Here is a 12,957-nt window from a genome sequence, read left to right on the forward strand (position 1 = left end):
GGTACTAGGGCTGCCTCTCGGAGCCACACACAGCCTGTAGGGGAGTGGCAGCCCTTTGCCTACAGCCCAGAGGAGGGAAAGCCCAGGGAGAGATCCTATAAAACAGCTGTGCAAAGCAACCATTTTATAGACAAAGGAGTGTCACAGTGAGCAAAAGGGCAGAGGGCCAGGCTTCCTTCTGCAGTGAATCTGTGCTTTGCAAACATTCATGAAGCATGTTCCAGGGTGGTTAAAACCTAAAGTCACAAGGTCACAATTGGGCCAGAAAGCAGAACTCCGGACCTCAGCCTGCAGCCTTTGACTTTGGCCAGCTGCTCGATGAAAGGGGCTGCAACAAGAGCAGAAGCCTGGACTGTAGCTGATCCCATGGCTCAACTGCACACATCATGCCCCGTGGGGGCCTGGGACAGGGAGGGCGAAGTGTGTAATATGACATAGTCTCAGGATAGCCTCGGTCTGGACATTGCCAAGGGCCCCGGAAAGCCTGGGTCTTGTGGTCACTTGCACTTTGCTGAGGCATGCGGTGTACCACACGTGGGCTGCTGGGGTCACCACGCCTGGCTTGGTCACCCTCCACGCGTCTCTGGGAGTGCACGAACTCCCGAGGAGACAGAAATTGGGCATTTTGGGAAAATGTCCATTAGGTAAGAGGTTCCAGGTATACTAAAAAATGTAGGGGAATTTTGGTGACAGGGTATATATATATACACTTTAAAAACAAGTGACTATAAATAGAAATGTGACTGAGGAGAAAAGCAGAGACCTGAACGAATGTGAAGATTTCTGAAGGTTTCGGGGCATTCCTTAAGTGGTGAGGGTGTGTCCAGCAGGCCATGAACTACATGCCTTCCAGATGCCCCTCTTCTAAGACACAGCAAACTCTGGCACTGAGGGATTAGCGTTAAACATTCAGCCTTCCGGTCACTACAGTGAGCTTCAGGCCAGGCTCCTCCTAGGTCCTTAGAGATGAGCCCAGAGAGAGGTGAACTATCCACTCCCCACAGACAAAGTTCCTGCAGCAACTGAGGAAGGAGACTAAAGCATCAGGATGTCCCAGATCAGTGACTCTCAAACCTGGTTGGGTGAAGAATCTACTAGGCAGATTTTTTAAAAAATACAGATTCTCAGGAATGAAAAGAAATGAACTACTGATATATGCAACAACATGGAAGAATCTTAAAATAATTATGCTGAGTAGAAGAAGCCAGACAAAAACAAGTATATGTATGACTGAGTTTATACAAACTCTAGAAAATGCAAGCTAACCTACAGTGACAGAGGGCAGATCAGTTGTTGCTTGGGGATGGAGGGGAGAGGCCAGGAGGGAGGTGTTACAAAGGGGCAGAAGGGAACTTCTGGGGAAAATGGATGTATTCACTACCTTGATTGTGATAATGGGCTCACAAGTGTACATGAGTGTCAATATATATCAACTTGCATTCTTTAAGTATTATATGTCACGTATACCTCAATAAAATTGTTAAAAAATATAAAAGTACAGATTCATCCATCGAAATGATTGGGATACAGGAGTCTTAGTTTTTGTTAGCCTAGATGGTAGCCAACCCAGCAGTTCTGCTACAAACCCAACTCCCATTACTTTTTTAAAGCAATGTATACTTAAAATTTTAAAGCAATATATAAAAGTATACAAAAAGTATACTTTTAAAAGCAATTCAATGATTCTGATGCAAGCAGTGACTGTTCAGTGCTTGGAAATTACTAAGACACCTATAACATCTTGGCTTAAATACTGAGTTATTTCAAATTTAAAATGAAATTAGCTGGGGAAAAAATGTACAAAAATATGTCCTGAGGTGGAAATAAGTCATGGACATATTGTTAGGTGGAAAAAGAAAAGCAAGTTGTAAAATAGTAAGGAGAAAATTAATTAATCTATTTCCAAATCTACTATTTCTATCCACATCTTAAACTGCCTTTTTTGGAATGCATGGAATGACATGCAGCAAGAGGGGTAGGGTAGAATGCGGAGGCATTTAGCATCTCTGGATCCGCATTTCTTATCTCTGTGTAAGGTTAGAGAATGATTTTATGCTCATTTTAAGATAGTATTTTTTGACTAGATGTAATTTCTAAATTTCCTAGAATGGACATGCATTATTTATGTGATAAAATCATCAAAACTATATTTTAAAAGTTAGTGGCTCCCATTCATGTCCATGATCGGCTTAGCTCTGGTTTATCCACTGATGTTCCAAGCACATTGTGTTCGGGAGTTAATGCTGAAATAGCAGTTCCTACCTCCAAAGCTGCTCTAAAGTCAGGCTTTATGAAGCAACACAGAAATAAAATAAATCTAGGACTCAATGAAAAACAGATGAAGGAGAGGGGAAGGGGGAAATGGAAAGGAAGGAAGTGAGGGAATATAGAGCATAAATCTGAAACCGAAGGAGGGGGGAGGGAAGGGGGAAAAAGTCAACCCCGACAGCTGTTGGGTGAACCTCTGTCTGCATAGTATGCTCCACCAAGGATAACAAAAGCAACACAAACACAATGACAAGAACCCAGGACCCTAGGGAAGAAAACCAGATCATATCTGTAAGCAGATTGTCTTTCTATTTGGGAAGGGTTGGCAGAGGGGTGCTTCATGGAACCCACAGACCTTTCTAACGTGGATTTTACATGAACCACAACTGCACTCCTAGAACACCTACCTGGCTCCAGTGTAACATGTTCTGCACAGACGTCCCGGCAGGAGAATGTGTTGTATACACATCCACTCTCGACTGCAAAATAAACACGTTGAAATAAAGAATGAAAATAGCGTTAAGGTGACAGTGATAATAAACATTATATTTTGCCCTTCAAAACGTTAAAAACTACAGAGCCATACCTTCAAATATATAAGATCAGGAGTAGAAGAAATTTTTTGACTACAAATACATCCTATAAAAACACATACAACCATACACATAGAGTACATGTGAAAGAAATGCAACAGTATGGTAAGCATAATGCCATATGGGTTGACATTACACGTCATTTTTATTTTCTTCTTCATGCTTTCCTGAACTTCCAAAATTTTATATAACAATCACACCTTGCTTTAATTATCAGGAAAAAAAAATCTCATTTAAAAAATTTTTTTCAGAGCCTTCATTCCAGAATTTTAAAACCTGTTTTCAAAATGCAACACTACAAACTACAAATATATTTAGAAACACAAGCATATTGCTGGCTGAGGTTTTACATTTTATAAAATAAATAAATAAATAAATATATGATATATATACATGTGTACGTGTGCATGTATATCTATAGATATATGTGCGTATAAATGGCCATTCCAAATTGAAACACACTTATAGTAATTTTTTAAAAGACACCAATCACTAGAATAAATATAAATATTACAACAAATTGTGACAGATCTCCTTATTCAACAGTCTCCATGCAGGTACAATGTAGGAAGTTGACAGCAACTAGCCTCAGAACAGCAGCAGATGGTGCAGTATTCTAGGCACCTGCCAGAGTTGATTCTTGCACCTTTTAAATGAAAGACCTTCTAGAGCTCTGATGAGGTCATCTGGCCTCTCCCACATCATCCAACACAAATAAGCACATTCACAGATAAAATGAAATCATTGGAATTTTAAATCAAGCCTTATCATAAACATACATACCATATTTAAATTTCTCTCATTAAATCCACACAGAACAAAAAAGAGATTTCCACAAAGCTCCTTCAGAATGACATGAGTGCAAATATGGGTAGCCAGCCACTTCAACAATGCACTCTGTGGAAGAAATTCCTTGTCCCCAAATAAGTCCTGCAAAATAAAAAGAAATGCAAGAATATTTCAGCACTTCATTCTGGCGCATGTGCCTCTGTGACCCACCTCAGAAGCAGAGACATGCACCAAGTGTCTCCACATATAGCCTCAGGAGAAAAGGCAACCAGTGGACATTCAAACTAGACACTTATACAATAAGCTTATTAAGGCAAAAATCACACATCACAGACGTGTATTTAAATTCTCAAAATGAAGAGGAGGCAGAAAACCAAATAAGCTTACAATGGACTTCTACAGTGGGAAAAGGCCTAATGATCCCTCATCCCAGGGCCAGCCCCAAACAGTTTTCATCTCACTCTGAGAAACAGCTGAGGGCTGACTGACCGGCAACGCCTGCTGGGTGTGCACACATCTAATGTGATTCTACTGGCCAGCAGTGCAAATCCAACTCACTACCTGGTTTTTTCTTAAAACGTTTTTTTATTGTGGGAGAAGATACATAACATGAAATTTACCATTTTAACTGTTTTTACATGTTCAGTTCAGTGGCATTAAGTACACTCACATTGTTGTGCAACTATCTATTTATCTCCAGAACTCTTTCATCTTCTTAAACTGAAACTCTATACCCACTAGACAATAATTCCCCATTCCCCTCTCCCCTGGCACTGCATGTTTTTATAAATAAAGTTCTGTTAGAACACAGCCACACTCATCTCTCTACATAGTGTTAATGATTGCTTTCACGCTGTAATGGCAGAGTGGCATAGTTACAAAAGGGACCAAATGACCCACAAAGCCAAATATATTTACTATTTGGTCCTACGATATTGTAAAATATATATTTGGTCTTTGACTCTGTTTCCTGGCATACAGCTCCTAAAATCCTTACAATCTCCAAAGAGATGTCTTTTTGTACGCTAATAATCAGCTCATGGCTAGCAGCCCTTAGGTAGCTTCGGGATGGAAGCCAAGGCACGATTACAGGGTTAGGACTTTCAGTCCCACCCCCTGACTTCCAAGCACGGGAGAGGTGGGCTGAAGGCTAAGTTGATGGCCAGTGGTTTAATCAATCATGCCTATGTAATGAAGCCACCATAAAAACCCAAAAGGACTGGTTGGGAGAGCTTCCAGATAGCTGAATATGTGGAGGCTCCTGGAGGGTGGCATGCCCAGAAGAGCATGGAATCTCCAAACCCTTTTCTCATACCTCCCCTTATGCATCTCTTCATCTGTATCCTTTGTAATATCCTTTAAAATAAACCAGTAAATGTGTTTCTCTGAGTTCTATGAGGTGCTCCAGCAAACTAATTAAACCTAAAGAGGGGATCATGGGAACTCCAACTTGACACTAGTTGGTCAAATGTTCCAGAGGCCCAACTTGCAAATGGTGCCTGAAGTGGGGGGAGGGCAGTTTGGGGAATTGAGCCCTCAAACTGTGGGATCTGACACTATCTCCAAGTAGATAGTGTCGTAACTGAATTAGAGGACACTCAGACAGCATTATTGCAGAACTGAATGTTTGTTGGTGTGGACAAATCCTCCACATTTGGTCATGGAAGTCTTCTGTCTGTGTTGATCGTCAGTGTGTGGTGTGAGAGCACAGGGAAACATGGTTTGAGTTTTTCCAAACAGGCCCTTTACAGAAAAAGTTTGCCAACCCCTGCCCTACATTGTTCCTAACCAATGGCCACTGAACCTGTGCTCAAGCACTTCCAGGGCAACCACTACATTCTTCAGGCAGATCTTCACAAACTTGTGCAATAGGAAACAGAAAAAAGATCTCACTTATACTGAACCTTCATAATTTATACTCTTGTTCATGTATACCCTCTGGAGGGAAAAGCAGAAATAAAAAACTCAAATGCCTACAAAGGCAGTTTTATAGATTGAATCATCTTCCCTAAGAAAGATACACTTGAAGCCCTAACCCCCAATATCTCAGAATGACCTTACTTGGAGACAGGGTCTTTTAGAGGAATCAAGTTAAAATGAGGTCATTAGGGTGGGCCCTTATGCAATATGGCTGATGTCCCTACAGAAAGGGGAAATCTGAACACAGAGACAGACATGCATGCAGGGAAACACCGTGCAAAGATGAAGGCAGAAATCGAGGTAATGCTTCTACAAGCCAAGAAATGCCAAAGATCTCCGGCCCACCACTGGACACTATGGGGAAGGCACGGAACAGATTCCTTCTCATGGACCTAGCAAACTAATACAGGCAGGTATGTAACTATAAATGGAAAAAACTGGAAATGGAAGAAAGCCACCCTGCCTCAGAGGTGATGACTAGGGAGTGTTGAGAACTGTGATGAACTCAAAAGCTTATGCTCAGCCTAACTGCTACTTGCAACCATCACTAATCCACAGGCTTATGGAGCACAGCTTCCTTCCCTACCCACCCCCGAAAAAAATCAGTTATCAAGACTACAATGTTAAATATCCCACTTTTTAAAAGATGCAACTAATTTAAATGTATAACATTGTATGGGCCATATTCAATACTTCTTCCAGCAAATGTGGCCCACACAGGGACAGCTGGGTTCTCTGTCAAATCAGTATTCTACAAGAGAACTCCTGAATATCTAAAAACCAGGTCTCCTCGAATGTTCCTCCTCTCTAGACGAACCGCACTAGCTGTGGAGAACCAGTTAGTAAATATACCACATGTAGAGAAGGCCCTGTGACATGCAAAGGCACCACTTTGAAAACTTCTGGCTGTGAGTCTACATAATGGTCTCACATGACAAGTGTACATATTCTTTAAGTTCTCTACTAAAAATAAATTAACAGGATGATGCATCACTGACCTAAATCGCAATAAAGCAAGCTTTCCTTTTGATTGACAAAGGAGGTGAAGTTGACCTTGTACTTCAGAACTACTGCCCAAACACTCATGTGGCAAACTCCTCTGAAAATTGTGTCACTGTAGGACAGTATATAGAGAGAAAAATTTGCCTTATACATCTACAGGCCTCCTCATACAACTTTGATATCTTCATAATTTGCACTTTGAGAAAGGATTGGAGGTGATACTCTACTTTCACAGAAGCAGCATATTTTTCAGAGTAGCTTCAAAGGTTTTATGAACATTCATTCATTCATTTATATTTTTACTCTCCCAGTATACTATAAAGCACCGTGATATGAAACGGTGGTTCCCAAATACCCGACTGTTTAGCCTACATTAGAAATCACATAGGGTGTCTTGTAAAAACACAGATTCCTGGGCTCCACTCCAGATCTTACAAAACACTACCTCCAAAGTGGGGTGAATACACACATTCCCATGACACAGCAATTTCACTTCTCCACATCCACTCTGTGAATGTGCCCCTAAAAAGGCAAAAAGATGCAGCAACAGCAAATTAGCAACAACCTAAATGTCTACCATAGGAGTCTGGCTACATAAATAGTAGTTCCTTATAATCAAAAACTTACTGTGCCGCAGTTAAAAAGAATGTGGTAGAGTTTTATGTATTAACATGATAGCTCTCCAAGAGTGAAAAATGCAATCTGCAAATCAATATATATATAGTTGGATACCAGCTACATTAAAACAAAACAATATATTTTCCTTGGTACATCTATATGTATATAAATTCACATACAAGGTCTTTAGAAAAAGACCTCCAACTGAGCACTGTATTTAATTCTGAGAAAGGCACTAGGAGAAGGCTTGGTAGTTGAGGGGTACTTTATTTACAATCTCTACACTGTTTATAATGAAAATCGATGCTTCTGTTACTCAAGGCTTTAAAAACAAATTTGGTCAGGGATGGCTACACCTTATCTGCATGTTCTGGTCACTGATACAGTAAATCCCAGATTATGTGAGAGTCAGGCCCTGAGTTCAGAGTATTGTCCATATTTCCTGTTAAAGTCTTTTAAGTGGCCCATGAGATATGTAATAACCTGATTGCAAGTATATACTTCTGTACAGAACTTCATGCATGTGTAAATGTATAATACATAAAGCATATAAAATGCATGAATAGGCCTGGCACGGTGGTTCACGCCTGTAATCCTAGCACTCTGGGAGGCCGAGGCGGATGGATCGCTCAAGGTCAGGAGTTCAAGACCAGCCTGAGAAAGAGCAAGACCCCGTCTCTACTAAAAAAAATAGAAAGAAATAATCTGGACAACTAAAAATATATATATATAAATTAGCCGGGCATGGTGGCGCATGCCTGTAGTCCCAGCTACTCGGCAGGCTGAGGCAGAAAGATCGCTTGAGTCCCGGAGTTTGAGGTTGCTGTGAGCTAGGCTGACACCACGGCACTCTAGCCCGGGCAACAGCGCAAGACTTTGTCTCAAAAAAAAAAAAAAAAAAAAAAAAATGCATGAATAGACCATCTAGCCTCAGTTGGCTTAAAACTTCTCATGAAAGCTGTTTCCTCCTTGAACAGAGTTTAGGGTCACATAGCTTGAGCGCTAAGCCCTGATGAGGTTACTGGCTTGTGATTAGGCGCCATATTACTAAATATAATAATAACAGTGTCTTTGGGTGGCCCTGGGTGTGGCTGGGGACCGGCATATGGGAACAGTACATCTCCTGCGTCCCACAGCCTGCCCGCGGCTATGCACGGGCTCACCTTATGGATACAGGGCAACTCCGTGAACGTGTGAATTACTTTCTCACAGACCTCCCTGCACTGCCCTCGTGTGGTAGGTAGGGAGCTGCAGGATCTGTGGACCACGAGCACACGCGGCTCCAGGGCGCAGTTACCCGCAGACCTCCGTGACTCCCCTGGGTCTGGAAGTAGGGGTGAAGGGGAACGAAACACCCACTGCTCCACCGATCGCAAACTGCAGAGAAGGAAGGCACACGCACATTCTCCCTCCCGTGGCCAATTCTTCAGATCTGAGGAGGAAATTTGTGGGGAGGGGAGAGGGATGCAGGGATCCCAATACCTTAAGAAGAAGATCTGGAAATCGTCCTAATTTGATTAGCGGGCTAGTAGAGAACGCCACTGAAGCCACAGGAGCCAGGGCAAAAAACATTTTAATCCTTTTGGCCAGCTCGGGGATCTGTGAAAATGCTATGAAACCTGTGGGAACAAAAGGAAGACAGGAATTCATCTTCTGGGATTTCCTTCTCAAAAAAGGCAAGGCCGGGCATTCGTGACGCCCTCTAGCGGCAGCCTGAGAACCAGGCAGGCAACGCCGCCCTGGGGGGCCAAACACTCGATACGGGGCCCCTCTGAACTGTGTGCGCCAGCACCGAACTTGATTAAACTAGTAAATCAAGTATTTCTTAAGTGCTTGTTGCAAATCTCAACCTAGATATGCACCGGAAGAAATCCAGGTGTGGAGAACCAGAAAGTCTTCCCTGTTCCTTTAACAACATGAACCACAGACCGTATTTCTAAGAGCTCCCCACCCCTTCATTCCCAAAACCCCTCCAGGAACAATTCACAGACACATCCAAACCACCAAAGACTCCAAAGGAGCTCCTGCATTTAGAATCCCCTAACTTTAAATATCTTTTTACCCTCTCTGAGGTCACTTCTTGCCACTTGGCCCCAGAATGTCACTTTAGAGAGTAGTAGGACAAAGGATGCAAGTAGACAAGCATGAGAGAAGGAATATGAATGCAGAAAAATGACTCCCTCCATTTTTCTGAGAGTGAGACAAGTTAACCCTATATATCATGACCCTTAAAATCATTCATACCTCTCATATAGTCTCCTTCTAGGAACGTATTCTAAGGAGATCATGTAACATGAACACAAAGGTGTTAGTCACAGCAACCACTAAAAGGGAGAATTAAATAAATTATAAGACAGGTCCCTACCCACTAATTAGAGTAAACCCTTGCTTGCTAGAATTATGGGTAATTTTTACTTTCTTTTACCTTTGCTAAATTTTACATGTTTCTTTACAACGAACATACATTACTTTTACAATCAACATAAATTAAAAATGCATACAGCTTTTAAAACTATTTATAAATAATCTATCATCCTTGTATCTGTATTTAATTATATTCCACTTAACTTTCAAAGTCAATATATTTTCTTATTTTCTTTTTCTTTTTTTTTTTTTTTTTTGAGATAGGGTCTCACTCTGTTGTACAGGCTGGAGTTCAGTGGCACCATCATAGCTCACTGTAACCTTGAACTCTTGGGCTCAAGCAATCCACCTATCTTAATGTCCCAAGTAGTTAGGAAGACAGCCATGCATCACCATGCCTAGCTAATATTTTTATTTTATGTAGAGAAGGGGTCTTGCTATGTTGTCCCAAGGCTGGTCTTGAACTCCTAACCTCAAGCAATCCTCTCACCTTGGCCTCCCAAAGTACTGGGAATACAGGCATGAGTCACCGTACCCCATCTAAGTCTCTGAACTTAGAAAATTTCTTGCTTTCTACCTTCTCACAACCCCATCTTGCTTATCTAACAAAATAACTAATACAATGTGGTTTATATTAATTCCTTCAATTTGAAGAGACCCTTATACCATGAATTTCCAAAGAAGACTAAATATTTCCAAATTCTTTGCCCTGTTCATTATTTTGGTTTGGCATTTAAAAATAAATGCATTCGAATTAATTTTTTTAAATATATCACTTTTAAGAACAAGTGCAACCTCTGTAATAAAGACATTATATTAACTTCAATCTTAATTACATACATACCTATTGTGGTGCCTTGAGAATGACCCACATAATACACTTGCTCTTGGCCAGTTTTATTCAGAATGAAGTTAATAGAAGCTGGTAGGTCATATTTTGCCATCTCATCATAACTGTAATCCAAGAAAGGAATTCCTTCATTGAAATAGTACATAAAATAGAACAGCACACAACTACCAAGCATACAATTTGATGCATTATCACAAACTGAACACAGATAAGCAAACGGGCAATGAGTTCAGGAAACTGAACATTACCAGGACTGCAGAAGCCCTCTTGGGCTCCCTTCCAGCTATGCCTCCCTGAAAGGTAACTCGTATTCTAATTTTCATGCCATAAATTACTTTCACTTGTTTTTTAATTTTTCTATAGGTGGGATTATGCAGTATGTATTTTTCTGTATCTGGCTTCATCATGTTGTTGCTTATAGTTGTAGGTTGCTCATTCTCATTTTACTATGTAAATATGTCACACTTTGTCCACTCATTGCTGACATGCATTTGGGCAGTTTCTAGTTTTCTGCTATTACAAATGGTGTGACAAAAACCATATTCTTGCACATGCCTTTTGGCAAAAGCTCTCATTCTTGTATTTTGTCCAGTGAGGCTCTGGTCTTACAAAAGAGAAGCCAGCCTGGAAGCCTCCACACTGCTGATCTTTTCTAATACCTGGGAGCAAGACATAGTCCTGAACCCAGGTGTGCGTGTCTGCCATCAGGAGGTAGAGAGGCCACCAACACTTACAATGTGCCAGGCTCCATGGAGGCTCTTTCCCTGTATCCTCTCCTTTAAGCCCCCAATGACCTTATGAGGTGTTTATTATCCCCCATTTTACAAATAAAGAAATCAAGACACAGAGGGCTTATGCAACATGTCCAATGTCATATGCAACTAATTGGTGCCATCAGAAAAGAGAGAGAGAAAAAGAATTTCTATAAAGAAGAGAAGTGAACATTTGGAGTACATGTTTACAGAGGAAGGAGGAAGGTTATGGGACACTTACCCAGGAGCTCCCACACCACCAGGAATGTCAAATAACCTAAGAATCCCTAACTAAATCTATTTATTAATGTAATAATTTACCTTAATGCTAGTTTTAAATTCCCAGCAAGGTTTAAAACCTTTCAAGAGACATCAGTTTTCCCTCTCATACGATTTCAGAGTTACCCATCTGCCTCTTCTGCTGAAATCCCCATGTGTCTGAGTTAAGGGTACTGGGTGTAAGGAAATACACCCCATGTCATAATCAATTCAAATATACCTGAAAGCCCAGAATTCATCCTGAGAAACTGAAAGCGTCTTGTGTTTTCGAGACCAAGTGTTTCCCCTGCTGTTTCCCATCCACACGTCAAAACCAGCATCAGCAAGAATGAAGCCCAGGCTGCTGTTGGCAAGGTTTGTGACCCAGTTACTGGAATCTGCCAGCAAGCCATGCTGCAGATAGACAGCTGGTTTAGGACCTGAAAAACATTCATGTTTAGGAAGTCGCAGCACCAAGCTTCAAAACAAACATGGTATCTTGTTAAACAAATCATCCTTAAAAGCTCCCAAAGCAAATAATGAAATGAAAACAAAATACTGAGGTAGCAATGTATTCCTGTGTAACAATAAGTAAAGGATTTTTCTTTTAAAATAGTTCCGGCGAGGTAGCAGCAAAACTGGACTGTTTTTGCATATCTAGTAACAAGACACACTAACTTAACCAGCAAAGGAAAAAATTAATACATTTTAAGAACTTACAAAATGTTTCTACAGTTTCCTGTAGTAATTGCATTTCTCACAATGATTCCTAAAAATATAAACCAAAAGAAAGAAAAAGATCACACACACCAAGATAACACTATACACCTATAGAACGGCCAAAATCCAAAACACTGGCAATGCCAAGTGCTGGCAAGGAACTCTCACCCACTGCTGATGGAAATGCAAAATGATGTTAAATAGCACCACCTTGGAAAACAGTTTGGCAGTTTCTTATAAAACTAAACATACTCTTACCACACAATCTAGCAATCGTGCCCTGTGGTATCTTACCCAAAAAAGTTGAAAACGTATATCCACACAAAAGCCTGCACACAGATGTTCATAGCAGCTCTATTCATAATTGACAAAATTTTGAAGCAACCAAAATGTCTTTCAGCAAGTGAATGGATAAATAAACTGTGGTACATTCAGACAATGGAGTATTGTTCAACCCTAAAAGGAAATGAGCTAGCAAACCACAAAGACATGAAGGAAGATTAAATGCATATTACTAAGCGAAAAAGCCAATCTGGAAAGGATGCATTCTCTATGACCTTCTGGAAAAGGCAAACTGTAGAGACAATAGAAAGATCATGGGATTGGGAGGTGGGAGGGATGAACAGGCAGAGCACAGAGGGTTTTTAGGGCAGTGAAACTGCTCTGTATGGTACTATAGTGGTAGATACATGTCATGATACATTTGTCCAAACCCATAGAATGTACACCACCAAGAGTGAACCCTAATGCAAACTCTGGACTTTGAGTGATAATGATTTGTCAATGTAGGTTCATCAAGTGTGATGAATATAGTACCACCCTG

The 12,957-nt window shown here is 40.9% G+C and overlaps 1 protein-coding gene across 1 annotated transcript in view; it reads right to left on the reverse strand.

Moving 5' to 3' along the window:
- Positions 1 to 12,957, reverse strand: part of LIPA (lipase A, lysosomal acid, cholesterol esterase) — a 39,246-nt gene that overhangs the window by 4,086 nt on the left and 22,203 nt on the right. Inside the window, exons 4-8 of the mRNA XM_012659743.1 lie at positions 11,656 to 11,854; positions 10,399 to 10,508; positions 8,673 to 8,809; positions 3,645 to 3,791; positions 2,676 to 2,747 (exon numbers count right to left, since the gene is read on the reverse strand). Of these exons, the coding sequence (XP_012515197.1) occupies positions 2,676 to 2,747; positions 3,645 to 3,791; positions 8,673 to 8,809; positions 10,399 to 10,508; positions 11,656 to 11,854 (665 nt within the window). The remainder of the gene's footprint in view (positions 1 to 2,675; positions 2,748 to 3,644; positions 3,792 to 8,672; positions 8,810 to 10,398; positions 10,509 to 11,655; positions 11,855 to 12,957) is intronic.

Source organism: Propithecus coquereli, unplaced genomic scaffold (assembly GCF_000956105.1).
Source record: "Propithecus coquereli isolate 6110/MARCELLA unplaced genomic scaffold, Pcoq_1.0 Scaffold63, whole genome shotgun sequence".
NCBI classification, from domain to species: domain Eukaryota; kingdom Metazoa; phylum Chordata; class Mammalia; order Primates; family Indriidae; genus Propithecus; species Propithecus coquereli.